The sequence below is a fragment of the Erpetoichthys calabaricus genome, chromosome 8 (assembly GCF_900747795.2).
Source record: "Erpetoichthys calabaricus chromosome 8, fErpCal1.3, whole genome shotgun sequence".
NCBI lineage: Eukaryota > Metazoa > Chordata > Cladistia > Polypteriformes > Polypteridae > Erpetoichthys > Erpetoichthys calabaricus.
Genome location: NC_041401.2, coordinates 100,869,048 through 100,895,970, shown reverse-complemented (window position 1 = coordinate 100,895,970; position 26,923 = coordinate 100,869,048). Strand labels below are relative to the sequence as shown.

Below are 26,923 nucleotides of genomic sequence, written 5' to 3'. Positions count from 1 at the left end.
AGTCAGGAGTGTGCACTGTGAAGTCATTACCGCAATGATGTAACGTTCAGTGTTGTGCACTTTTTGGTCATCCAAGTTTGGGGATAAATGAAAAGTCTACCTGAGTGTTTGATTGTTTTTGGCAACTAAGTCTTTTCTGTTTCACAACTGTGATTTTGACTTGTGTCTTTGGGTTTTGTTACTAAACTGCTTGTCTAGCAAGGATTCATATCCTGATTTTCATTTCTCTATAAACTGCTTGCAAGGAGTGCAGACATTAAAAAAACTTGAACTGATAAAGTTAGGAATCCGAGATGAACAGATATCATTCGAAAATTGAGCAGTTAAAAGAGCAAGAAAAACTAAAACAATTTTTTGTAGTCTCTTCTCTAGCATGTACAAACTATGTATGCTAGGCATGGAGTTTCAAGCACTTAAGAAAGATTTGGACTGTACTTGCTGCTCTTCTCGAAAGTAATTTATTTAGGGGTTTAATTCTCGTGAAAACGATGAACTTCAGGCACACTCTGTAAGGACTGGAAAATTAGTCTTTACTTACAGTGTGGGGTAATTTTAAGGATCCTTTCAATATTCATGTTCCAGTAAAAAGTGAATGTGTAAATTGACTCGGAAACTGCTGATGACTTTATTAGTGTTGTGCTGTTTGAGGATTTCTCAGGTTCTGGTTTGATGCCAATTAATGGTAATTCGATTGATAAAAGTGTTTTGGAATTTATCACCCTTATTATTAATGTGCAAATGGGGGTCTTACTTGAAGAAAGGTTGAGTTTTTTTGTGGCTAACTCACCCCCTTTCTCAAGTCATTTTGGGTCTGCCTTGGTTACAGCATCACAACTTTGTCATGCATAAAGCAAACAATACCACCAGTTCTCTTCTGTAACTATGTGGATATTGCACCCATGGAATATCAGTAATCTTTGTACTTCCATCTGCATAGTAGCACAATTGTCCCAATATTTGTTTTCCTTCTTTTCCTAAAAGGAAGATGTATGTTTTATCCAGACCAGACTGCGAAAATATGACATCTCATATAACAGAGAATGTCACACTTAAAGTTTAGTAAAGTCAGGTTTGCACTGAGATCAGGCAACAAAGGTGTGAGAATGTGTGCCCATTTGTTTTTTTTGGTCATCTGTAAAGAGTGCAACTTGTCTCTAAAATCTTGATATATACTTTAACATCATCTGAAAGTCCCAGCTTTTGTAAAGACATGGGATCGTCTTATATCAGGGACATGTGGTCTGTATGTGGTCTTTATGTGTACAGTTTGTTGATTCATTAGTTGTTGTGGAAGCTGCTGAGCTGCTCACCAGTTCTCTCAAGATTTCCTTGGTGTTTTTAGGTCTACAAGTTTGAATGTACCATAGTATTTTCTTAGGCCACTTATTCCAGAGCACAGTCATGATGAGCTGAAGTCAATCCCAGTAAGAACAGGGTGCCAGTCTGTTGTATGGTAAATATACTTACAGACACACACACACACACTAGGGCCAAGTTAGTGACGCCAATCCACCTAACTTGCATATCTTTGGACTTTGGGAGGAAACCAGTTCCTGGAAGGAAACCCATGCAGACACAGAGAGAACATGCAAACTCCACACGGAGTACCTGGGACGTGAACACCGGTCTACTCACTGCAAGGCAGCAGTGCTTCCACTGATCCTATCACTGTGCTATTCAGGTTTGAACATCTTATTTTTATCCTGTGGAATTAGTAAAGAGCTATTTCAACTGCATCTATAAAGAAAAAAAAAGTTAAAAGGTAATACCATTCTGAAAAGAAAATAAGACAATGGACACAATGTTTCCCCTGAAAAGGAAAAAAGAAGGTTATATATATATAGGAGGGAAGGTGGGAACAAAGCCAATAGTGATGAGAGGGGTAACAGGTAATAGTAGTGTGAAACACTTTTATTAGAGAATGTATAAAAAATGAGTTGGTCAATAAGATCTGGAGCAATAAATATGTGATCCAAGGCTGATAATGATCTGACCTTCTACTGTTTATCTTTGAGTGATGTCTATGAAGCCCTGTGTAAGAACACAAACAGAGAGATCTGTGTGGTTATGATCAAGGGATGTGAAGTGAGCTACAACAGACTTTGTGAGGTCTTTGATTTTAATGACTAAATCATGCTCTCTGAAATGATCTTCTAACCACCTCCTTGTTTCATGTACAGTGCATCCGGAAAGTATTCGCAGCGCATCACTTTTTCCACATTTTGTTATGTTACAGCTTTATTCCAAAATGGATTAAATTAATTTTTTTCCTCAGAATTCTACACACAACACCCCATAATGACAACGTGAAAAATGTTTACTTGAGGTTTTTGCAAATTTTTCAAAAATAAAAAAAATTGAGAAAGCACATGTACATAAGTATTCACAGCCTTTGCCATGAAGCTCAAAATTGAGCTCAGGTGCATCCTGTTTCCCCTGATCATCCTTGAGATGTTTCTGCAGCTTAATTGGAGTCCACCTGTGGTAAATTCAGTTGACTGGACATGATTTGGAAAGGCACACACCTGTCTATATAAGGTCCCACAGTTGACAATTCATGTCAGAGCACAAACCAAGCATGAAGTCAAAGGAATTGTCTGTAGACCTCCGAGAAAGGATTGTCTCGAGGCACAAATCTGGGGAAGGTTACAGAAAAATTTCTGCTGCTTTGAAGGTCCCAATGAGCACAGTGGCCTCCATCATCCATAAGTGGAAGAAGTTCGAAACCACCAGGACTCTTCCTAGAGCTCACCGGCCATCTAAACTGAGCGATCGGGGGAGAAGGGCCTTAGTCAGGGAGGTGACCAAGAACCCGATGGTTACTCTGTCAGAGCTCCAGAGGTCCTCTGTGGAGAGAGGAGAATCTTCCAGAAGGACAACAATCTCTGCAGCAATCCACCAATCAGGCCTGTATGGTAGAGTGGCCAGACGGAAGCCACTCCTTAGTAAAAGGCACATGGCAGCCCGCCTGGAGTTTGCCAAAAGGCACCTGAAGGACTCTCAGACCATGAGAAAGAAAATTCTCTGGTCTGATGAGACAAAGATTGAACTCTTTGGTGTGAAAGCCAGGTGTCACGTTTGGAAGAAACCAGGCCAATACTATCCCTACAGTGAAGCATGGTGGTGGCAGCATCATGCTGTGGGGATGTTTTTCGGCGGCAGGGACAGGGAGACTAGTCAGGATAAAGGGAAAGATGACTGCAGCAATGTACAGAGACATCCTGGATGAAAACCTGCTCCAGAGCGCTCTTGACTTCAGACTGGGGTGACGGTTCATCTTTCAGCAGGACAACGACCCTAAGCGCACACCCAAGATATCAAAGGAGTGGCTTTCAGGACAACTCTGTGAATGTCCTTGAGTGGCTCAGCCAGAGCCCAGACTTGAATCCGATTGAACATCTCTGGAGAGATCATAAAATGGCTGTGCACCGACGCTTCCCATCCAAGCTGATGGAGCTTGAGAGGTGCTGCAAAGAGGAATGGGCGAAACTGGCAAAGGATAGGTGTGCCAAGCTTGTGGCATCATATTCAAAAAGACTTGAGGCTGTAATTGCTGCCAAAGGTGCATCGACAAAGTATTGAGCAAAGGCTGTGAATACTTATGTACATGTGCTTTCTCAGTTTTTTTATTTTTAATAAATTTGCAAAAACCTCAAGTAAACTTTTTTCACGTTGTCATTATGGGGTGTTGTGTGTAGAATTCTGAGGAAAAAAATGAATTTAATCCATTTTGGAATAAGGCTGTAACATAACAAAATGTGGAAAAAGTGATGCGCTGTGAATACTTTCCGGATGCACTGTATGTAGAAGGTACTTTAGCCACTGTATTCTGTAACAATGTGTATGGATGGTATGACAATAAAGCCACTTGTCTTGACTTGATAGGATGGCTGGATATTTCCTACAAGAAATGAAGCAAATAAGATTTTGTTTGGCATGCGGTCTATTGTTTAATATTGAATTTACCAAAGGGACCAGATACCATGGCATTGCTGGAGACGTATATACAAGTGACATATTAGTTCCTATAACATTTGTAAGTGCCTGGCAGGGAACATTATGAAGAGAGCTGTGGACAAGAAGTCTGTGCAAGGTATGAGACTGTTGGGAGGAGCTTAAGGAAGAGTTATGAAAAATGGCTCTGGCACAAGGATCAGTCTGCAGAATGGAAAAAAAATTCCTTGATGACCTGAGGAAAAGATAAAGTGGAATGGCAGGACCAGTGAGATGCAGGTTTCTACTCGAGTTCATCTTAGAGTGGATATTCTGAGGTCTGCTCCTCAATTGATTAAGGGCCCTGTACACAGCATGAAAAGAGGATTCTCTATGATGAAGAAACCTAATTTTGAGTGTGGCTATACCACTGTAGAAAAGAGATAAGAGTAATGAAAAGAGTTGAGATTCCAAGATAGAAAAAAACACATTTATTGAAGTTATGGAAGGATGGAGTATCATCACACCGATTGTAGTGAATTCAGTAGAATTGCAGAAATGTTAAGCAAAGTATGTCTTGTTCCCATTCAGGCTTTGAGACAACAAGGCTTTCTACTGATCCAATCTTTATAAAGGCATCTATCTATCTATCTATCTGGTTCATATATTATAGAATGGTGTGCTCTAGTCAGCCTCTGTAGGGATGGATGGACTGTGATGGCTATTGATTTCTCCTTCTGTTTTCTTAAATGTTTGTGTTTCCCTCCTAGGTTTTGCTGATTGCAGCTGACTTTTCTGTATCTACTCTACAGATGCTCATTGTACTTTGCTGTTAATTGTGTCTTAGTATAAAATCAAACAACCATAACTAATATAGCAAGTACATTTAGGGTTGAACTACAGTACTATGAAAACCTCTGATAATTCTAAATGCTTAAAAGGATTTGATAAGTAGAATGCAAGCAGCAAAAAAGGATGGTGTGATCAGTGGTACAAAATGTAGTGCTCAGGTCCAAAGTCATGCTATTTCTTGAATTCTCCAATTAAGAGGATATTAAAACATCATCATCACAAACTTCATTTCAAATTCTCTCAAATGGTGTGCTGACTCTGAAAGATGGGCAGACATCTTTCAAATCACATCATCACAATCTCATGTTATACACACACATTTTGCATTCTTTATACAAAGCCATGATCAGTTTGTCCTCAGCGTAAGTAATTTTAATAACCAGTGCTGTTTTCCTCTAGAGTATAATTCTGCACTTCAGAAAATCAAATCAGACCCCACTTCAGAGGTGGGAAGGGAGCCAGATGCGAGTTTATTAAAACTCTGATTCAATCACTGGTCAATTAGGGGCCTAATGGGTAATTTGAAAGAGATTGAAAATATGATCAGCAGATGGGTTGGGTTCTTTAGTCTGTTTGCTATGACCAAGAGGGAGTTATACAGTCAATAGGAACATATTTTTTTGTCCAAACGTAGGGGTGTTTTTATTGATTAGCACACAGCTAATTGCATTTTTTACTTTGTTCGTGAATAAATTAGTTCAAGTAGGAAATATGATCCTGTTTTAAAATACAGTTAAAATCAGGGCTTTTTATTTTATTTTACCTGTTTTCTTAAATCATATTGTACGCCTGATACGCAGAAGATACAGGAGCTAAACATTACCAATGAGTTTTTATACTAAAATATAAATTTATTTATTAAGTAATAACTATTATACCCATATATGAGAATCTGTTGAATGATGTGTTGTAATCTGTTAAACTGGCATTAATAGAAATTTTAAAGAATTATAAGTCACAAAAGTTTATAATGGCACTGACACCACCTTTATTTTGATTATTTTCTCTTGGATTTTGTATACTGTTTTATCTGCACAGGTAGGAGATAATGAAAAATATGACAGTTTCCAGATTCTTATCAAATAGTCATGCTTGCTGAAAAAATATGTAAGACAATGATGAAGATTAGCCAGCTAAATGTCATTTCCAGTTAAAAGCAATTCAATATCAGTCTTCCCAAAAAAAGCAGAGAAGTAGGCTGCTACCATTTGGTAAATCTGTTGGCATAATATATCAGGCTAGAAATCCTGACCAGTGAATGGTTTATTGGGAATCAAGTGTTTCTGTAGCCTCTAAAAATGAGTATGGTGTTGCTAAACGTCTCCCAAGTACCAATTTCCATGACAGCTGATGAAAGTTTAGTTTGTTTTTTTTTTTGACATTTCCATTCTCCCTCACATATGATTTTACCCCAAATGTACAGAGCAACAGATTCAATACTGACAACATCTGTAGTATACCTGCGATTTCATCCTGACAGTACATTCTTGATTTCAGAGTTCTGAAGTATCCTAATGTAAAGGTTTGATCTCTTTCTTAGATGCTATAAAAAGAAGAGCTATCATCTTAGTTTTTTTCCATCTGTCTTTTACCTGTTTTAGCTTGCACATCGTAACATATCCTCTCTATTTTTGTCTGCACTAGAAATCTTGACCTTTTTATATAATGTTCTGGTACTGTTACTTGTAACTGTCCATTCCCATTATTATGTTGACAAAATTAAGCCTTGGGTCTGTGTCATAGTATTTAGCTGAAAAAACTCCATATCTTTCAGAAATTTTCACCTAGATAAGATAATGTCCATCTCAAATACCAGTAGGTTTAAAACACCTAACAGTCTCTATAGCATCTTTTAGGGGTGGAATTGTTTATTTTAACTGCTATACCATCAAGATGAGATCCTGTGTCTATGTCACATACCCTCTTCAGGTATAAGAGTTTGTATTTGTGGTAGATTCTATATAGTGAGGTGGAGATATTGTCTCTCTTAGATAATGGGTGGTCTTTTATTCATGGACAGTCCTTTATTTTTCAGAAGGAGATGTATAAATACTTATTAGGACTTATCTTTGATACTGTAGTTGAGGATGTGATTAAATATTTTCTTATCTTAGGACAAATTGCATACAGGACCACCAGGAGGATTATTTTACGAGTCTGACCCTGGCATGTTCCATGCTTGACATTTTGGATTCTAATTGGCATTAAGCATACTATTTCTTGTGTTTTAAATGACTGGTTTTGAACTTTGTTCCCAACTTATTTTTCTTAAAGCAATATACTTTTTTATATGTATAATTTCCAAACGTGGCTGATGGTTTTATTTCTGACTGTCATGCTTAATGATCAGCTTTACTGTTGGGACAGGGTCTCCTGTCCATATGAAAAGCTCAGTAAGGTCATATTTCTGTCCTTTCTTCTTATAGGTGGAAGAAATCCGTGGATTCATTGATTCCCTATCAGAGAAAGTGGAAGAGGTCAAGCGGAAACATAGTGCAATCCTGGCTTCCCCCAACCCAGATGAAAGTAAGAGATAAACTTTACTTTTTTCAAATATTAGTAATTACCAGAAAAGATTGGTAGGCCTCTAGCATTGCCATCTGAGACCTCAAGTTATCCATGTTATTTTCCTAAACATTAATGTTTCACTACTTCAGTCTGAGAGGGGCAGAACTGATGTGGCACTACTTGCAGTAACTGATTTCTAGTTATCTCTGCAGTTTATAAAGGCTGAGAATTGCTACTCCGCTGTTGCTATGGTAACTACTGTTGGGTGAGAAGTCTGGCCTGAATTTTAACTATATTTTTGGATTTATATAATTTAATATCTTCTATTTTATTTATTAAAAGTAATTTGGAAGAAAATTGTGTAGAGCCAAAAACAGAGTATATATTTTGTACAAGTACATATGCATAATCTGGTATTATAACAATAAAACGACAAAGTACTGTGGACCATTACAATATATCTTGTTTTTCTTGAGCTTTGTCATGTCTTAGCATTTTCATAGCTTTCTAATTTGATTGTCCAAATGTACAGTAAGACAAGTGACAGCTATGAGAAAGATGTGTGTACACTTGACAATAACTGCTTAACATTTGAAACTTTTATTGATTTACTTATTTATGGCTGTATGATGTCTAGAAAAGTTACTTTTCACAGTTGATAACTACCTCAATCTTGGGTAAACCTTTACAAAGAGAAAGTGATTGTCACTTGTAATCCAATTAAATGGCCAGATTATTTTGCCTGAAATCTAGGTTAAAAGCGGTGAATTTGAAAAATGAGTGATGAGTGAAAAATGAGCACTTCATCCTCAGCATGGATTTGTTTAGGCATATTTTTACTTCTTGTACCTCCTATACCACAGGCAAAGACAATTGTTTTGTCTACTGCTTTGTCAAGATGGTTTATGTATCACAGCACTGAGTGTTATCCACACTTATGTCTGTATGGTAACGTTTTATATATCTTTTTGTTATATTTGTTTCTGTTCTTAGTACATACTGTATCTCTGTAATAGTCCAGAGCAATAGAGAGCTGTTCTGAAAGTCTTGGGTGGCTTTTAATTATTTGTTCAAGGGTACTGATTGTGACTTCTTTGTAAGGCTTTCTTTACCAGTGTTTGTGTTATTATTGCCTGTGCAGGAACAACCCAGAAAAGATTGTGCAGCTAGGAGATGAAACATTATTTAGAGTCAAGCCTAGATTCTTTAATGAAAAGTCCATTCTATCTTTTGCCACAACCAAGGGTCATAAACAAATATCAAAGTCAGAGAGCAAAGAAAGAATTCTATTATACCAGGAAGTATATGGAGCTGGTTCTGACCATTACACCCTTGACCCCCAATGATATGCACAGCGTGACCTCAGAGTCACAACTTCTATAGTACAACAAAACTGCACAAAAAGATGGCACCCATTAAAAAATTGCATCTCTGGAAGATTTTAAGACCCTTCAAACAAAAAAAACTAACTGCAGAAATTAACTCAGGGGATAACAAAACCCTTAACAAAAAAAGAAGAAAAATGAAAACAATGCCAGAAAAAAATAAATTACAAAACCAGAATCATGACAGTGTATTATTCAACAAGATGAGTGGTAGAGAAAATTGAAACAGGTATTTAGAAACATGGAATAAATGCTGTGACTGTGAAGCTTAATCCAATTTATTCTATTTTTATATAGTGTTCCTTACAGAGTCCATCCTCAAAATATAAATTTCAGATTTAATATATCATTTGCCAAAGCTCTAAGGATTTTTGAAATCCATTTAGAAATTATGAAACCCCTGGATATTGTTGAGATAGATAGATACTTTAGATACTTTATTAGTCCCCAAGGGGAAATTCTTGGTAATAATAATAATACATTTTATTTATACAAGGCGCCTTTCAAGGACACAGAACAAACAATCTATATATATAAAATCCCTATGTGCGTCCAGATGTCCGTGTGTGGGTGTCTTCTGGTGAAGTGCACATGCGCGGGGCTCGGTGCAATGCGCGATATTACTGTCAGAGAAAGTTAGAGGCGTTTTACGGAAATACAAACCAGTATTACTGCGAGAGGAAATTAAAGGTACACAATACAGTGACACATATTACAGCCACATACAAGCCAGTATTACTGTCAGAGGAGATTAAAGGCATATTACCGACGTGCACGCCTGTATTACCGCCAGAGAAAATTAAAGGTATATGTCGAAGAAAGAATTGTTGACCCGTAAAATGGAAGGAGTCAGAGTCTCACACCAGAAGAAATGTTCATAAGCTTTCTTTTATTGTTGCATACCTAGACTGGAGTGTCAGTAGCATGCGCGCTGACAGGAAAGAGTTCAGCTCTTTTATATCAGCTGATTGTGTGCACACTTTACAAGTTCGTATAAAGGCAGATTAATGCATGAGCCTTTTAGGGCTTAAAATAGACGGCAGTTACAGATGAGTTCATAGCTTAGCTTATTCGTAAAACAGGAAGAACAGTTTATAAAAATACATTTCTGGTAAAGGCAGCTTTCTGGTGAGGTCAGATTCTTTTGAACTGCTCACACAGGTCAGCATCAGTAATATATGTTAAAGGTCACATATACAGTTTCTGCAAAACTGTCAAGTACACATTTTCTTATAATATAAAAAGGATAGTTATCTGTAAACTGAAAATTTCCATTCCACACTCGACCCTTTTGAGCAGAAAAAAGAATCGGGTAACTAAAGGGAAACATTCTCAGGATCATAGACGAGAGTGCGTTCTTCATGGAGGAGGAAAGCTTTTGTCATGGTGTTGGAAAAAAGACGGGAAACCAGATGCCTGACTAAAGGAACGATGCAGCACAAAGTGAATAGTAACAAAAGGAGACCTATCGCGAGGGAGATACAAACTGATTGAAAAAGATGGGCCCTTAAGTGTGATAATGAGAGGATTACATCTTGAAACACAGACATACTTATCTGACCAAAACCAATCGGTTTGGCGACCGTCACCACAGTCCACAATATAGCAAAAGTCTACTCTCATAGTAGTAGTGATGCCGGTGGTGAGTGAAATGTTCGGATATTTATCGTTGTTAGCCAGTTTGGCCTGATAAAGGAGCCTGTCACCTCCCGTCCGCCGTTGCCCCCCAGAAGGGACAATGAGGTACAGAGTAAGAATTAATTTTCAGGTTCGCCATGGTTTACAATGAGACGCGTGGATCCAGGCAGGGAGTCCTTCAACCTTTACCGCGTGGGGAGTGGACAGCAGGACTTGGAATGGGCCTCTCCACCTTGGTTGATGCCAATGTTTCCTCCGAGTATCGCGGACCAGAATCCAGGTACCCAATGGAATAGAGGAATCTTTAACAGGCGGGCTGTCTCTCCAGGCCTGCTGCACTTGTTGATGAACCTCTTTTAGGGCGGTTCTTAGACCTGTAAGACTAGAAAGAAGATCATTGTCTACAGTATGCAAGTTCACATTTCCCACAACCATACCAATGGGCATGGGCCGACCGGTAAGAATTTCAAATGGCGAGAGCCCCAATTGTCGATGTGTCCGACCCCTTAATCCCATCAGAGCTAAGGGAAGGGCATCCGGCCAAGACAGATTAGTTTGTTCGCATATTTTGGCTAATTTTAATTTTAGGGTGCCGTTGCACCGTTCGACTATGCCTCCACTTTGTGGATGATAGTTACAATAGTGGTGCACATTAATTTGGAGCCAGGTGGTCAATTCATTTATGACCGTATTAACGAAATGAGTCCCATTGTCAGTTTGTAATTTCTGTGGTATACCCCATCTCGGAATGATTTCTTTGACCAAAGCTTTTGCTACTGTTTTAGCATCGTTATGTTTTGAAGGGAAAGCCTCTACCCACCGTGAGAACACATCAACAATGACCAGACAGTATCGGTAGCCCCTTGATGGAGTTAACTCAATGAAATCCATTTGCAAATGTTCAAATGGCCCCATTGGGTTAGGGGTGACGGCGGGACTTACCTGAGTGCCTTTTCCTACATTGAATTTCTGACACAAGGCACATCGTTTACAAAACTGATGTGCAAAATTCGAGAACCCAGTTACCTCCCAGGTTTTTTCTATGTCCTGTATCATGGCGTCCCTTCCTGCATGATCCAGTCCATGAGCTATTTTAGCCATTCCTGGGAAAGAAGCTTTAGGGAGGAAAGGTTTGTTAGTTTGTTTGTGGGTCCAAACACCTTCTTGAAGAGACCCTGCTTTGCTCCATTGTCTTTTTTCTGCGTCAGTGGCGGCACTCTGCAAAGAAACAACCAAGTTATCCATGTTCAGGTCCTGACTTTGCTGAAATATAGAAATCGGAGAGTTACTGTGTGCGGTTTCTTTTGCATAATAGTCAGCCAATTTGTTCCCTTTACTGACAGGATCCTGTTTTCCACAGTGTGTGCCTGGCATTTTACAATAGCCAATTTTGAGGGTTTGGTTATGGCATCCAGCAATGCCTCAATCAATGCCTGATGTTGTATTGGTTTGCCAGTACTGGTCTTAAAACCCCTCAATTTCCAGAGGGCCCCATGATCATGGCACACCCCAAAAGCATATCGGAATCTGTGTAAACAGTAATTTCCTTGTCTTTGGACAATTGGCAGGCTCGGGTTAATGCTATGAGTTCGGCTGCTTGTGCACTTAAATTCGATGGGAGTCGCTTTGCTTCCAGTAGGCGGTCCCCTTGGACCACCGCATAACTGGTAGATGGAGCTCCATTTTCCAGTCTTAGTGAACAGCCGTCCACAAAAAGTGTTTCACCTGAATTTAGAGGTGTTTCCTGTAAGTCTGAGCGTGGTTTACTTATACGAGTTATTTCTTCCTGGCAGTTGTGTGGTTCTCCGTCCTCACCAGTGGGAAGTAACGTGGCAGGATTGAGAGTCGAACATCTTTCTATAGTCACGTTAGACAAGGTACATAACACATTTTGATAATGTATTACTCTAGCGGCAGTTAAATGTGAGGTTTTTGCCTGTATTAAAATGGAATGTACGGCATGTGGTACTTTTACTGTCAGTGGACTCATGAGTACTATGTCGGTGCTGGCTAGAACGGCTTCAGTTGTTGCAGCCACTGCTCTTAGACAAGGGGGTAGGGCAGTTGCTACCGGATCTAACTTTTTTGAGAAATAGGCTACTGGCCTTTGTTTATCCCCGTGTAGTTGTGTTAGGACTGCATTCATATATCCCCCCTTTTCGTACACAAACAGAGTGAATGGACGAGAATAATCAGGCAATCCAAGAGCAGGGGCAGCAAGAAGAGACGCTTTTAAATCAGTGAAGGAGCGTTCAGCATCCGGAGTCCAGGTTACCCGGCCTGTCAAAGGCAGGTCAGGGGTATTAGCCAATGTCTGTAGTGGTTGAGCCCTTTCTGTGAAATTTAAAATCCATTGCCGGCAATAGCCTAGAATACCTAGGACAGACATGACTTGTTGTTTTGTGACGGGCCTAGGAAGATTTTGAATAGTGGTCACACGATCGGAGGAAAGAGCTCTCGTACCGTTGGTAATGGTGTGGCCTAAATATTTCACGGTTGTGCGAACCAATTGCAACTTAGCTTTAGAAACTTTATGTCCATTTTCTGCTAAAAACAAAAGTAATGCTCGTGTGTCTTGTTCACAGGAGACCTGTGTGTCGCTACATACCATAATGTCATCTACATATTGAATGAGTGTGCTACCCCCTTCTGGCCAGAAACCCTCTAAATTTTGTGCAAGTGCTTGTCCATACACACAGGGTGACTCAGTGTACCCTTGAGGCATGACAGTCCATGTCCACCAGCGGTTCTGAAAAGTGAAAGCAAACCAAAATTGAGAGTCGGGATGGACAGGAACAGAAAAGAAAGCATTGGCCAAGTCAATTACAGAGAAATATCGGGCAGAAGGGGGAATAGTGGAGAGAATGGTAGAGGGATTTGGAACAATGGGAGCCGAGGAAAAATAGCAGCATTGACTTGACGCAGATCTTGGACGAAACGCCATGAACCGTCAGCCTTTTTTACAGGAAGAATAGGAGAATTCACAGGTGAGTAAGAAATAGGAATAATAGCACCCCGTTTTACGAGGTCGGCATGAACAGCAGAAATACCAGCTTCCGCCTCAGGAGAGAGCGGATATTGAGCGCGATGCGGGCGGAAGGAGGATTTTGGGTGGATCACCAGAGGCTCGCACTGGGCGATACGACCATAATCATCTTTTCCCTGAGCCCAAAGAGAATCCGGAATGTCAGACAACCACGGGAAAGGAGGGATACCAACATGTAATAGGGAGTGGGCAGGAGGGGGAGGAGTGCAGAATGAGCAGTTGACATAAACAGTGGTGTAGAGGAGTACTTTCAAGATACGATGGTCAGGTGTATCGTAGACACCAGGCTTTACTGGGAGCCAATCAGTGCGTTGGAGACACTGTTGCACCCATGGACCTATGGAAACCCAAGTAACCTCGCATGATTTTGCTAAAGAAATGTGAGTGACAGATCCACCTAAATAGTAGGGTTGTTGGGTGTGATCAAGTTGGACAGCCACTGCGGCCATGGTGGAGGAAATAAACAGACATGGAATAAATAGGGATTCCTGGGGAGTAGCAGATTGTAGGAAGGATTCGACCCAGGGAATATCAACCTCAGAGGGAAAATACTGGGCTGTACAGTGAGCAATCTCAGGGACTCGGAGTAGGGGAAACACACAGGAGGGGGAGGAATGTAAAGCCATGAGGAGCATGGAAGTGGGGGTGGGAAGAAGGGTCCAAGCTGCAAAGGAGGGGCGAGGACAGGTGGCCTGATAAAATAACTTTGGGGAAGAGCAGTGAAAACCATGTTCAGTCACAGACATGGAAAGAGATAATTTAGACATGAGGTCACGGCCTAGAAGGTTAACAGGACATAAGGTATTGAGGAGGAAACAGTGAGAGATGGAAGGGCCAGACAGATTAGATTGGACATGTAACGGGACAGAGACCTTAAGAACATGGGGTTGGCCTGAGGCGGTGAGGACAGTGGTTGTATCGTTCGAGGCAGGGACCTTTACTGTAGAAAGAGTTGAACGTGTGGCACCAGTGTCCACTAGAAACATAGTCTCTTGTTGATTAATATGCAGGGGAGGAAAAGGATCAGTCTCAGAGTCTGGAGTCAAAAGAGGAGAAAGTAAAGCAGAACAGTAGGTCCCTGTGGATTCCTATGGCCATCCTTGATTCTCTGGAAAACCAGGAGTATAGTCCTCAGAAGGGAACATGGGGTTGAAAGTGGGGTGACCCGGTTGTAGGCGAGGGTTTCCTTTATTCGGACAGTCTCGTCTGAAATGTCCAGGTTCACCACAATTGTAACAACAGTAGGGACTAGAGGAGGATTGGTTTGGGCCTGAGGCTTGGGCAAATCCTCGGCCTCTTCCTCGTCCTCTTGTTCTTGGACCAAACCCACGGCGATTTGGAGGACCTCCTCGTCCCCCAGTGTAATAATTCATTTGAGCTGCCAACAATTTAGCAGCAGTTTGGTCTTGTTTTTGCGATGTCTGGCGCTCTGCATGTTCCGCATGACGCTTCACCTCCTCAAATGCAGCACTTTCCCATCCAATACAGGAAGTGCGTACTTTACTTTGTATGTCAGATCTCAGTCCTCAAACAAAAGGAGGCACAGCTGCACGTTGTCGGTCGTCCACATTCTCCAAACCAGAGTGATTTGCCATCAAGTCTTGTACTCTATGTGCCCATTCATCTACTGTTTCATCTTTCTTTTGTTTTGCGGCAGAAATAAGTGACCAATCTGTGCCCTTTTTATATTTTCCTGCAATATTCTGTTTCAAAGTTTCCCATTGTTCCTGGAATGCGACGTTTCCATCCACCCCGTCCCCTCGATGTAGAGCAGTATTCCAAGCCCAAGGTTGCCCGTTTGGGTACCTCGATTTACAGTGGCCCAAGTAGTGCCTAGCTTTCGTCTTAACACCTGCGTCCATTCCGCAGCGTTGGGCTTATACATACTATCCAACTGTTCCAATTGTTCCACAAATTTCAGTCCACCCACCGCCTTAGGGTCCGGCAGTTCAGCAACAACATCTTTCAATTCCTGAATGTCCCAGTTTCGATGAATCATAACAGTGGTGGGGTTTTGGGCATTCACTGCTTGGGCAGGGTTGTAGCGGGGATTGGGGACCTCTATTAGTGGGCAGGAGGTGGTGGGATCTGAGGATCTCTGGGAACTCGGAGGGACGGAAGAAACAGAGAAAACTGGGCCTTGGATTAGTTGTGTTCTGGTTCTGCGACCAACAGGGGTTTGACCAGAACTCGTATGAGTGGACCCTGAGTCTATAGGGACATCAGTATCATCTTCTGACGAGTCACTTGACACCTGAGGGGCACTCGGGATTATTGGAGGGGCAGGGGGAGGTGGTGGTGGTTGGTAGGGTGGTGGAGGACATATTACGGGATACATCGGGTCTTTATTGGGATCATTTTTCTTTTTGTTCCTGACTGTTGACGTTCCTGATTCAGGGGTTCGGGCTTTCTGTAACGCAATTAATAACTCTTCTTTCTCTTTTTTATTCTTATCTTCACTAACCCTCAATAATTTATTTTGTTTCTGGACAGTCTCCAGATTTCGATCTTTAATAACCAATTCCCACCTGTCAAACATGTCCATCCGATATGGACCTCCATTACAACACCCCTGTGTATTTCTACACAGAATCTTCCTTATCTCTTGTATCTCATTTACTTCACCTGTGCCCTCTAGTGGCCAACGGCCCCACTTTGTTTATTCCACTTTTTACATGCTTACTTAAAATCTAAACCTGTACTTTTCTCGACTAATTTTCTCGGCGACCCCTTTTTCGGCGTCTGTTGATCCTCCAAAAATAATCCTTCCAATGTCATCCCCTTCCCCCTTTCCCCGGATTGTTCATTATTTTTTATTTTTTCTTTACTACTGACAGAACCCATTTTCCTTCAATGAAGATCTACTCTTTTCCAGTGTACACTTTATTCTTCTTTTTCCTCTTTAAGTTTCTATATTTCCTGTGTTAAACTATTGTCCCAGCCTTAAAACCTTATCGCCATATAATAGAACACGGGTTCTTTTCCTGGTGTGCCACGCACCTTAATGTCCCGTCAACTATTCCCTTAATTTTTATTCCGATAAGGATATCTAATCTTTCTTTCTGTTCAGTTTAACACTTATTTATATGAGTAGATTTTTCCAGGTCCGTCAGTTAGTTTCTATTTAATTTTCAATATCACCCATACCACTAAAAAACTCCCAAAATACCCAACGGTTCCCCCGGAGGTACTTACCCCAGTCTAGATATTTATGACTGGTGTAGTAAAAAGGAGACCTGTACTCTGGGACGTCCAAAGGAGACCGGAGACTCCGTTCACAAAAGTCGACCAGCGCAGGACAGTCCTAAGGTTTGCCGGAACTGATTTTTCCTGCTGTCGGAGCTCAAAGACAGTCTGCCGTCTGGGTCAGATCACCGGACCGAATTCCGTTGAAGGAGTCAACTGATCGTCTTTGGTCCCATCTGGGGTGCCAAAAAACTGTCGAAGAAAGAATTGTTGACCCGTAAAATGGAAGGAGTCAGAGTCTCACACCAGAAGAAATGTTCATAAGCTTTCTTTTATTGTTGCATACCTAGACTGGAGTGTCAGTAGCATGCGCGCTGACAGGAAAGAGTTCAGCTCTTTTATATCAGCTGATTGTGTGCACACTTTACAAGTTCGTATAAAGGCAGATTAATGCATGAGCCTTTTAGGGCTTAAAATAGACGGCAGTTACAGATGAGTTCATAGCTTAGCTTATTCGTAAAACAGGAAGAACAGTTTATAAAAATACATTTCTGGTAAAGGGAGCTTTCTGGTGAGGTCAGATTCTTTTGAACTGCTCACACAGGTCAGCATCAGTAATATATGTTAAAGGTCACATATACAGTTTCTGCAAAACTGTCAAGTACACATTTTCTTATAATATAAAAAGGATAGTTATCTGTAAACTGAAAATTTCCATTCCACATATATTACGGACGTACAAGCCAGCGGACGTACAAGACGGTATCCTTCAATAAGGGCGCGCACAAAAAGGCGAGCCTCAATTGGGCGCAGCAAATAAAGGCGCGCGTAAATAAAGATCTGCACCTTTGTTGCTCTTCACATATTCCAGAGCCATTTGAACTAAATTATCTACGAACGCCTTTATTCGCCGCGCTCAATTGAGGTCGCCCTTTTGAAGCTCGCCTTTTTGTGCGCGCCCTTATTGAATACAGCCGTACAAGACAGTATTACTGTCACAGAAAATTAAAGACACACAATACACGGCGGCAGCCCACGAAGAACGGTCAGCTCAGCAAGTAAACATAAACAAAAGAAAGGCTGAAAGAAAGAAAAATACGACCAACAAAAACAATGAGGTCAAAGTCCCTTGCCATTTAATATAGACTGTTCCTACTAATGTTTATGCACTACTGTTCTAGCGCCCGTTATTGTAACGGGCTAAATGACTAGTAAATAAATAAATAAAAGACACAATTATAAACAACTTAAAACATCAGAAAATCTAAAAATTAAAACCAAACAAAACCACGAAGGAAAAAGAAAAAGCCATTTTAAACAGATGTGTTTTAAGTTTACATTTGAAGGATGAATATGATTTGCACGGTGGCTCAGTGGGTAGCGCTGCTGCCTTGCAGTTAGGAGACCTGGGTTCGCTTCCCGGGTCCTCCCTGCGTGGAGTTTGCATGTTCTCCCCGTGTCTGCGTGGGTTTCCTCCGGGCGCTCCGGTTTCCTCCCACAATCCAAAGACATGCAGGTTAGGTGGATTGGTGATTCTAAATTGGCCCTAGTGTGTGCTTGGTGTGTGGGTGTGTTTGTGTGTGTCCTGCGGTGCCTTGTGCCCTGAGTTGGCTGGGATTGGCTCCAGCAGACCCCCCGTGACCCTGTATTCGGATTCAGCGGGTTGGAAAATGGATGGATGGATGGATGGATATGATTTGATATTTCGGAGCTCCGCAGGTAATGAATTCCAGAGCTTGGGAGCAGAACGGCTGAAAGCTCTGCTCCCCATGGTGGTTAGACGGGCGGGAGGGACGGTCAGATGGGTGGAGGAAGAGGATCTAAGGTTACGGGATGGAATGGCAACATGAAGAAGGTCAGACAGATATGGAGGGGCGAGGTTATGGATGGCCTTAAATGTTAATGGCAGAATCTTAAAATCAGTGCGAAACTTGATCGGGAGCCAATAAAGCTGCTGCAAGACTGGAGTAATATGGTGAATAGATGGGGTTTGAGTGATGATACGTGCTGCAGAATTCTGGACTAACTGAAGCTTATAAAGAGATTTATTAGGGAGACCAAAGAGGAGTGAATTGCAGTAGTCCAGCCAAGAAGTGACAAGACTATGAACAAGAGTGGCAGTGGTATGAGGAGTGAGGGAGGGGCGAATGCGATTGATATTACGATAGAGTACTGTCGAGGATGACACCCAGACTCTTGACCTGAGATGATGGGGAAACAACAGAGTTATCAATAATAAGAGAAAGATTATTGGTTTTGGATAATGATGATTTTGAACCAGTGAGGAGAACCTCAGTTTTGTCACTGTTTAATTTAAGAAAATTCGAAGAAAACCAGGATTTAATTTCAGAAATGCAGTCAATAAGCGAGGGTGGTGGAAAAGAGGAGGTGGGTTTACCAGCAAGGTAGAGCTGGGTGTCATCAGCATAACAGTGAAAATTAATGTTATATTTGCGAAAAATATTGCCAAGGGGAAGAAGGTAAATAATAAAAAGAAGAGGCCCCAGGACAGAGCCCTGGGGCACACCAGAAGTAACAGCGGTGATTGGGATGTGAAGGTTTTAAGCTGTATGAACTGAGTGCGGCCTGAGAGGTAGGATCTAAACCAATCAAGTGGAGTGTGAGTAATGCCAATCAAAGATAATCTGTTAAGGAGAGTGGTATGACAAATAGTATCAAAGGCCGCACTCAGATCAAGGAGGATGAGAATAGTGATTAGACCAGAGTCAGCAGCAGGAGGTCATTGGTAATTTTAACAAGTGCCGTTTCTGTACTATGAAGAGGGTGAAAACCAGACTGGAACTTTTCATATAGATTATTGTGAGATAAGTGGGTGTGAAGTTGGATAGCTACTATTTTTTCAAGAATTTTGGAGATAAAGGGCAAGTTAGAAATGGGGCAAAAATTATTGAAATTAATAGGGTCAGCACCAGGTTTTTTTTAGTATTGGGGTTATAGCAGCAGTTTTAAAAGATGAGGGAATAAAACCAGTAGTAAGAGAAGAGTGAATGATGGCAGAAATGAGAGGGACTAGACAGGGGAGGCAGGCTTTAACCAGAACTGTAGGCAGGGGGTCCAGCTGACAAGTAGATGACTTGGATTTGCAGATGAGATCTGAGATTTCAGAGGAAGTGGGAAGCTGGAAAGAGTGAATAGGCGAGTGTAGTTCAGAAGGAATACAGAGAGGATCTGGACCAAGGTGCTGATGTATCTTTTGGATTTTCTCATTGAAAAAAGACATAAGAGAATTACAGAAAGCATTTGAGTAAAGGTGAGATGGTAAAGAGTCTGGAGGTCGTGTAACATTATTAAGTAAAGAAATCAAAGACTTGGTGTTACCTGTATTACAAGTAATTAACTGAGTGAAATAATTAGATTTGGTTTGGGCTATACAATCCTTGTAATAGAGTAGATGATTTTTATACATCTCTTTGTGGACAAAGAGTCCGGATTTTTTAAACAACCTTTCAAGTTGCCTGCCCTTAGCTTTCAGAAGCCGAAGTTCAGGAGTAAACCAGGGGGCAGAAAAAGAAAAAGAAACAGATCTGGTTTTTAGCGGAGCAAGATAATTAAGAATACCATTAAGACAAGTGTTATAATATGAGACCAGTTCTATGGGAGTGGATAAATTATAAAAGTCCATTTGGGAATCAATTCTAGAAGACAGCAAATTCAAGTTAATATTCTTAATGTTACGAAAGACTATGAGACGTGGAAGCTTAGGAACAGAAAGGTAAGTTTGGCATTGAATGAAAGGAGAAAATAATCGGTTACAGTGAGTTCATCTGCTGTAAGATCAAAAGGAACAACACCAGAGCAGCAGATCAGGTCCAAGATATGTCCTTTACAATGGGTAGGAACATCAGTGTGCTGCTGGTATCCAAAACTCTCCAGGTAAGATAAAAATTCTCTAGTGAGAGGGATATTGATATTGTCCAGATGTATATTAAAATCCCCCAGCAGAATTATATTTGGAGTAATTATAGATAAATGGGTAAGGAATGTAGCAAGATCATTCAAAAAATTGTTGTTTGACTTTGGAGGACGGTAGACAGTTGCAATGATGGTAGGAACTGGCCCAGACAGTTGACACACAGCTGATTCAAAAGAGCTAACAGCAGGAGCAGGCAACGGCAGGACTTTCCACTTCTCGCGATAAATTATCGCGAAACCTCCTCCACGGCCAGAGGCACGGGGTTGACAAGTGTAAACAAACCCCGGGGGGTGCATTCATTAAGTTGTGAAAAGTCTTGAGGTTGCTGCCAAGTCTCAGTTAAACAGAGAAAGTCAAACTTACGGTCAATGAGGAGATCCTGAATGAGATGTCCCTTGCTTGTGAGTGAGCGGATGTTCAGTAGACCAAAGCTGACAATGTTGCTGTCGCATTTGATAGTGGTGTTAGTCGACCGAGCTAAGCTGGCCAACACGCTATGGTCAGTGTTCCTATCAGTGTTATGTGGAGGGTGCCGAAAATCAGACCAAAAAGAGTTAATTCCTTTCGAGGCATCCGTTCGAAATCTCCGGCGGGACCCACGGTGGATGTATCTCCGACGAGGGAGAAGTATGACGTCCGGGTCGAAATACAGCACCGACAGCAGAGGCACAGACTGGAAGAAGCTCAGCAGCTGGGTACTGGAGGAGGCCAGTCGCAGGTTGGATAACGAGCGACAGAAGACTCCAAACAAACGTTAACCAGGCGAATATCCTACCAGTCCACATTGTAGGCGAGGAGGCCACAGGCAGCTCAGGCGTCCAGAGAACAAACCGGTAAGTTTCAAATGAAATGGGGGTTAGGCTGAAGCTATATACAGCATATACAGTCACGCAGAGATGTCAGCAAAAAATACCATCAAAATCACTAGTCATAGCAAAATCACATAGTCTAGTTACCGGCGAGCAGCGGCGACCAGTCCCGCCAGCGTTCACTCAAACCGGATATAAGTCTGATATGATATGGTGTCTTGGTTAATAAGAATTTTTAGGTTTGCCATTGAAGACTTGGTTCTGTACTGTGTTTCTGGATTTGTAGTCTGGAGAATTAGTCCCCATCATTGCAATTGGGGGCCTAAGGGAATCTTCCAGATGATAAGGATAATTATGGAAAGAAAGGCTCAAGCCAGTAGTCAAGCCTCAGATTCTGCCAGATCAGTGTGGATTCTTCTAAAGCCGTTAAAAAATTGAGCCAACATTTTTCTTGGCATTGATTTGTGAGAGTTCATGGAAGTGTGCCAGTTTTGTCTACATGTCTTTTGTTGAACCTGAGAAGATTTTAGATAGCGTACTTCAAGGTTTCTTGCAGGAGGTGTGTGGTTTCATGGCTGCAGTTGCCTGTGATGTGTTCCCTGTGTTTGCACAAATGAGAGTTGTATGTGCATTCTTGGCATTAACTTGTATCTTTTTAAGGTGGGTGTTGATCTTTCCCAAAGTTGTATCTAGTCTGCTTTCTTCTCAGTTTTCATGGACACTGAATAAAGGTATAGCAAAGGCTTGGAGAATATTCCGTTTGAGAACTTTGGGGTTGTTTTCCTGCTGCTTATGGATGATATATTTTTAGCTTCATCTGCATGGTATCTCCAGACTGCACTAGAACTGTTTACAATTAAAAGAGATGAACAGAGAATTATCACCTCCATATCTCAGCTTGTAATTCTGTAGTAGAAAAGTATGGCTTGTTCTCAGCTGGTTAAGTTAGCAGTTGACTCAAACAGAGGAGTTTAAACACCCTGGGATTTGTTAGAGAAAAAAGGAGTGTGACAAAGGGATAACACAGATTGGAATAAGCAAGAACATTTAGAGGAGCAACAACAAGACAAGTAAAAAATATCTTTAATGAAAATCAATGATTGATAAAAGAATAATCATAACAACCAAGCAAGAGGTAAAGACACTTTACAGACAGAATGTGAAAGAGTATGACAAATCTAGATTCTAAACTGTAAGGTCAAAGACATGCAAAGCTATTTACCATTGGGTAAGGAAACACTGAACAATATGTAAAATAATATTGTTAAATCCATTTAAATCAACACATGAGAACTGAAATGTAGTGTCAGTTCTGCAGCATTACAAGGCAAGGACCAGCGCTGGTTGGGGTTCCAGTCCATCACCAGGCCTGCTTACACACACCCATACACTAGCACACACAGGGATATGATATGGAATTACAACACCTTTAGAATGTGGCCCTTGGGGGTAGGGTAACCTAAGCAGTCAATGGAAAAAATAAGTAAACCTCACACAGGCAATGATTGGACGTAGAATGCTAGAACCATCAAGCATCAACTTTTTTTGTTCTCTGAATAACAGCCAGAACAATTTTTTATTTCCATTTTCTACTTCTATCATGTAACTGATGCATGATCATTCAAGTCTAGCAATGCAACCTGAGTGGAATGGTGAGGGGCAAACAACATGTAAAAACAGTAGCCAAGGGCACTGTACTGAACAGTGATGAAGAAGTGAAAGGTAAATCTTTTGAAGATGTCCTTGATCTCCTGGTCACACTATATCCTTATTTTCACCTTTGCTTATGAGCCTTTAGTTATGACTGCAAGAATAAAATTATTGGTACAAGTGATTGAAGTTAGGCTTCTCTATAGAATTATGGGGATTAATCTTAATGGTAGGATAAAGTGAGCAGCTATTTTGGATGGACGCACTGCACCTCCTGAATAAGAAGGGCCACCTTGGGCTTTATGTTCCCAGGAACATGGGAAGAGGAATTTCTTTTCCAGCCTTCCCCAGGAGAAAGATATTTTAAATGGATTAAATATTAGGTAACATATTTGTTTAGTTCTTTTGATGTCCTTTTGGACTCATGTACTACAACACTTAAACTGATCTGAGAATATTTGGGAATTAAGTATTGTTATAATGCTGTTTGTTCATTTTCATTATGTTCTTTCATAGATAATCTATATATATAAAAATGGAATGGGTGGGTCGTCGGGTGGGCCTTTTTTTCATTCCGTCGTTTTTTCGACATTTTGAAAATGTAGAATGATTATTTGATTTTTTTGTTTTTATTTGATCGTGTCTATGTAGCCGCCGTCGTAATAAAGTATCGCTAAAATCGTCATTTATCGTAATTTATTTTTGACATATAACGTCGCCGTCGTCGAGGTCAGTGATACCAGTGCAAAAAATCTGCTTACGGTTGAAAGACACGCCCTACTCACTGGACAGTTAAAAACACCAATCAAACTAACGATGACATCAAGTATTACCCAATCAAAGTAGGAAAGGAGGCATCTTCATAAAATGCGTGTGGGATGATTTGCATGAGACGCTGCTTTAAAAAAAAAAATGATAAAAAAAATACGGGATAAATCCCGTCCAGTATTGATTCAAAACGGGACGCGCAATTTCATTCTCAAACACCGCACGATTCCGTATTTTAAAGGACGGGTGGCAACCCTACAGTGCCAGGTAACCACCCATACAATCACATTGTGATTCAGACTAGGAATGCAATGAATGTAATTACCCCGATCTACATACAAGGCGAAAGTCTTGCAACATTCAAAGATGATGGTTTGGGATAAGTACACCATACAACATAAAAGAGCTTATGAAGCCTTGAACCGAAAAAAGCAACATCTCAGAGATCGTAAAAAAAAAAAATAGGAGCTAATGTCGTTTTACTCGCTGTAGATTTTAGTCAAACATTACCAGTTATTTCATGAGGGAGACCAGCACATCAACTCAACGCGTGTTTAAAATCCATGCTTCTCCCACGCTCGGTTATATGTCGCGTGTTCTCGGGTAGGTGCACCAAAAAATGTATACATTTAAGCATGTAATGGGCAAACAAAAAATGAGGTATACCCGAAGGCACAGCAGTAGTACTTAATGTAACTTTACTTCTTAAATGTTAATGTTTTACTGTTTAATAATTTATACGTTTCTTATATGTTGTTCAAATTCTTTTATCAAAATACCACTGACAGCGCAATGCACGATAACATCGAGTGAATACACCATACGCATCCGCCCACGGCTGCCCTGCTGTGCGCAGATAGGACTTGATTGTACAATAAAATAAAATAAAGATAAAAAGACTAAAACAATCATCACCCATAAAGCGGATAGTAGACGTGACGTACTATATGTCTACCACATTTCAAGTGTATAGGTGCAACGGTTTGCGAGCTACAGGTCATTTAAAATCCTGGACAGACACACAAATTGCCACGGTAGCAAATTACAGAAGAAGATTTTACTGTTTAATAATTTATATTTATATGAAATGTGCTTCTTATATATTACTTCATATTCTCATATGATAATGATGTTAATGTTTATATTGATTTCTGTGTTATTAAAACTGCATGTATGTGTGTATATGTATATATATATATATATATATACTAGCAAAATACCCGCGCTTCGCAGCGGAGAAGTGGTGTGTTAAAGAGGTTATGAAAAAAAAAGGAAACATTTTAAAAAAAACGTAACATGATTGTCAATGAAAGCCCGTTTCACCCAGTAAGTCTTATGTGTGTGTTTATGTATGTGTGTGTATATATATGTACATGTGTATATGTAGATATGTATATATATGTATATGTATATAAATGTTTATGTGTGTGTGTATATTATATATATAACGAGCTGTATATACCCGGCGTTGCCCGGGGCAGAAGTAACCTAATCGGTCAAACACTTACATATATACCAAAGTAAACCTAATCGGTCAAACAGTTACATATATAAAAAAACCGAATCTAATCGGACAAACAGCTTCATATATACAGAAGCGAACCTAATCGGACAAACAGCTAATCTATATACATAAGCAAACCTAATTGGTCAAACAGTTACATAAATACAAAAGCAAACCTAATCGATGAAACAGCTTCATATATACAGAAGCGAACCTAATTGGTCAAACAGTTATGCATGTGCAGAATAATTTTACAAAGATTATGCGTGTTAACAATCATTAAAAAAGAAAAGATTGAGGAACTCTTCTTCTATATGTGATGAAGCTGGATGAAGCTGACTTGACGAAGACGTAGGTGGCATAGATTGGTTTTTCTAAAACAGATGAAAAAAATGAGTATCTATTATTATTTTAAATTAGAATGAAAATGAGAACCTTGATTAGAGATAGATTATCCGTATTAAAATATGTGCATGAATAAACTTTTGCTAACTCTCTAGCAAAAGTTTATTCATACAAATTGGCATGGGATGGCTTTGTGAAAAAGTAAAAATTACATAAAAATAAATTGAGAATGCGTACTTCGATTTGACTGAGATTATCTGTAATGATGAAAAAAAACTTTAGTATGTTTTTTTTTCCATACGGGAAGGATGTAAAACCTTACATAGGCACCCTTCAGCCCGTACTGAAGGGTAGTGTCAGATTCTTACTGACTAAAAAACACCCTTTTTATTCCACAGCTACCCCAAAAACCACTATTAGGCATTACTTTGGGGTGGCAGTAGTTTAGTTATGAAACAGCTGGGTCCTGAAAAAAATCTGTCTTATTAGTGGCTTCATCACATATAGAAGAACAGTTCCTCAATCTTTTCTTTTTAATGATTGTTAACACGCATAATGTTTGTAAAATCATTCTGCACATGCATAACTGTTTGACCAATTAGGTTCGCTTCTGTATATATGAAGCTGTTTGATCGATTAGGTTTGCTTTTGTATTTATGTAACTGTTTGACCAATTAGGTTTGCTTATGTATATAGATTAGCTGTTTCTCCGATTAGGTTCGCTTCTGTATATATGAAGCTGTTTGTCCGATTAGGTTTGGTTTTTTTATATATGTAACTGTTTGACCGATTAGGTTTACTTTGGTATATATGTAAGTGTTTGACCGATTACGTTACTTCTGCCCCGGGCAACGCCGGGTATATACAGCTCGTTACTTATACAGTAGATATATTTTTTCTTGATTTACACAATATGTTAATTGATTTATCAGGATAAAACTAATTAGCAAAGTAATTAACCAAAAAAAAAGTGGAGCAATAATTTTAGAAAGCATTGTAATAAGTTTAATTAATCAGGAAATTAATATCCCAGTAACTGGCTGTTGTTACTTGGTGATCCTTTTTAATTTTTTTGTAGTTATTTGCTAAAAATATGTTATAACAGTTAATTTCCTCTTAATTATCGTCTCTCTTGGGTCCTTCTACCTCCGTGGAATCATAAATATGAAATGTAATGAGTGTCATGTGGTGGCTCCCTTGATAATGATAGCTGTGTATGCACCTGTGTGTGCGTCTCTGAGAGCACAGTTTATACTGTAACTGTACTTTCTACGCACTCTGGAAGAGCTGATTGTCTACAGGAGAGATGCTGTGCAGCCATGCTTTAAAGTACACTTAATATTCTATAATAAATACCAAATCATC

The 26,923-nt window shown here is 40.2% G+C and overlaps 1 protein-coding gene across 1 annotated transcript in view; it reads left to right on the top strand.

Annotated features, from left to right (window-relative positions):
* The window catches only part of LOC114655882 (syntaxin-1A), a 414,537-nt gene that overhangs the window by 124,310 nt on the left and 263,304 nt on the right, over positions 1–26,923 (top strand). The window contains exon 3 of the mRNA XM_028807166.2: positions 7,212–7,311. Within this exon, the coding sequence (XP_028662999.1) occupies positions 7,212–7,311 (100 nt within the window). The remainder of the gene's footprint in view (positions 1–7,211; positions 7,312–26,923) is intronic.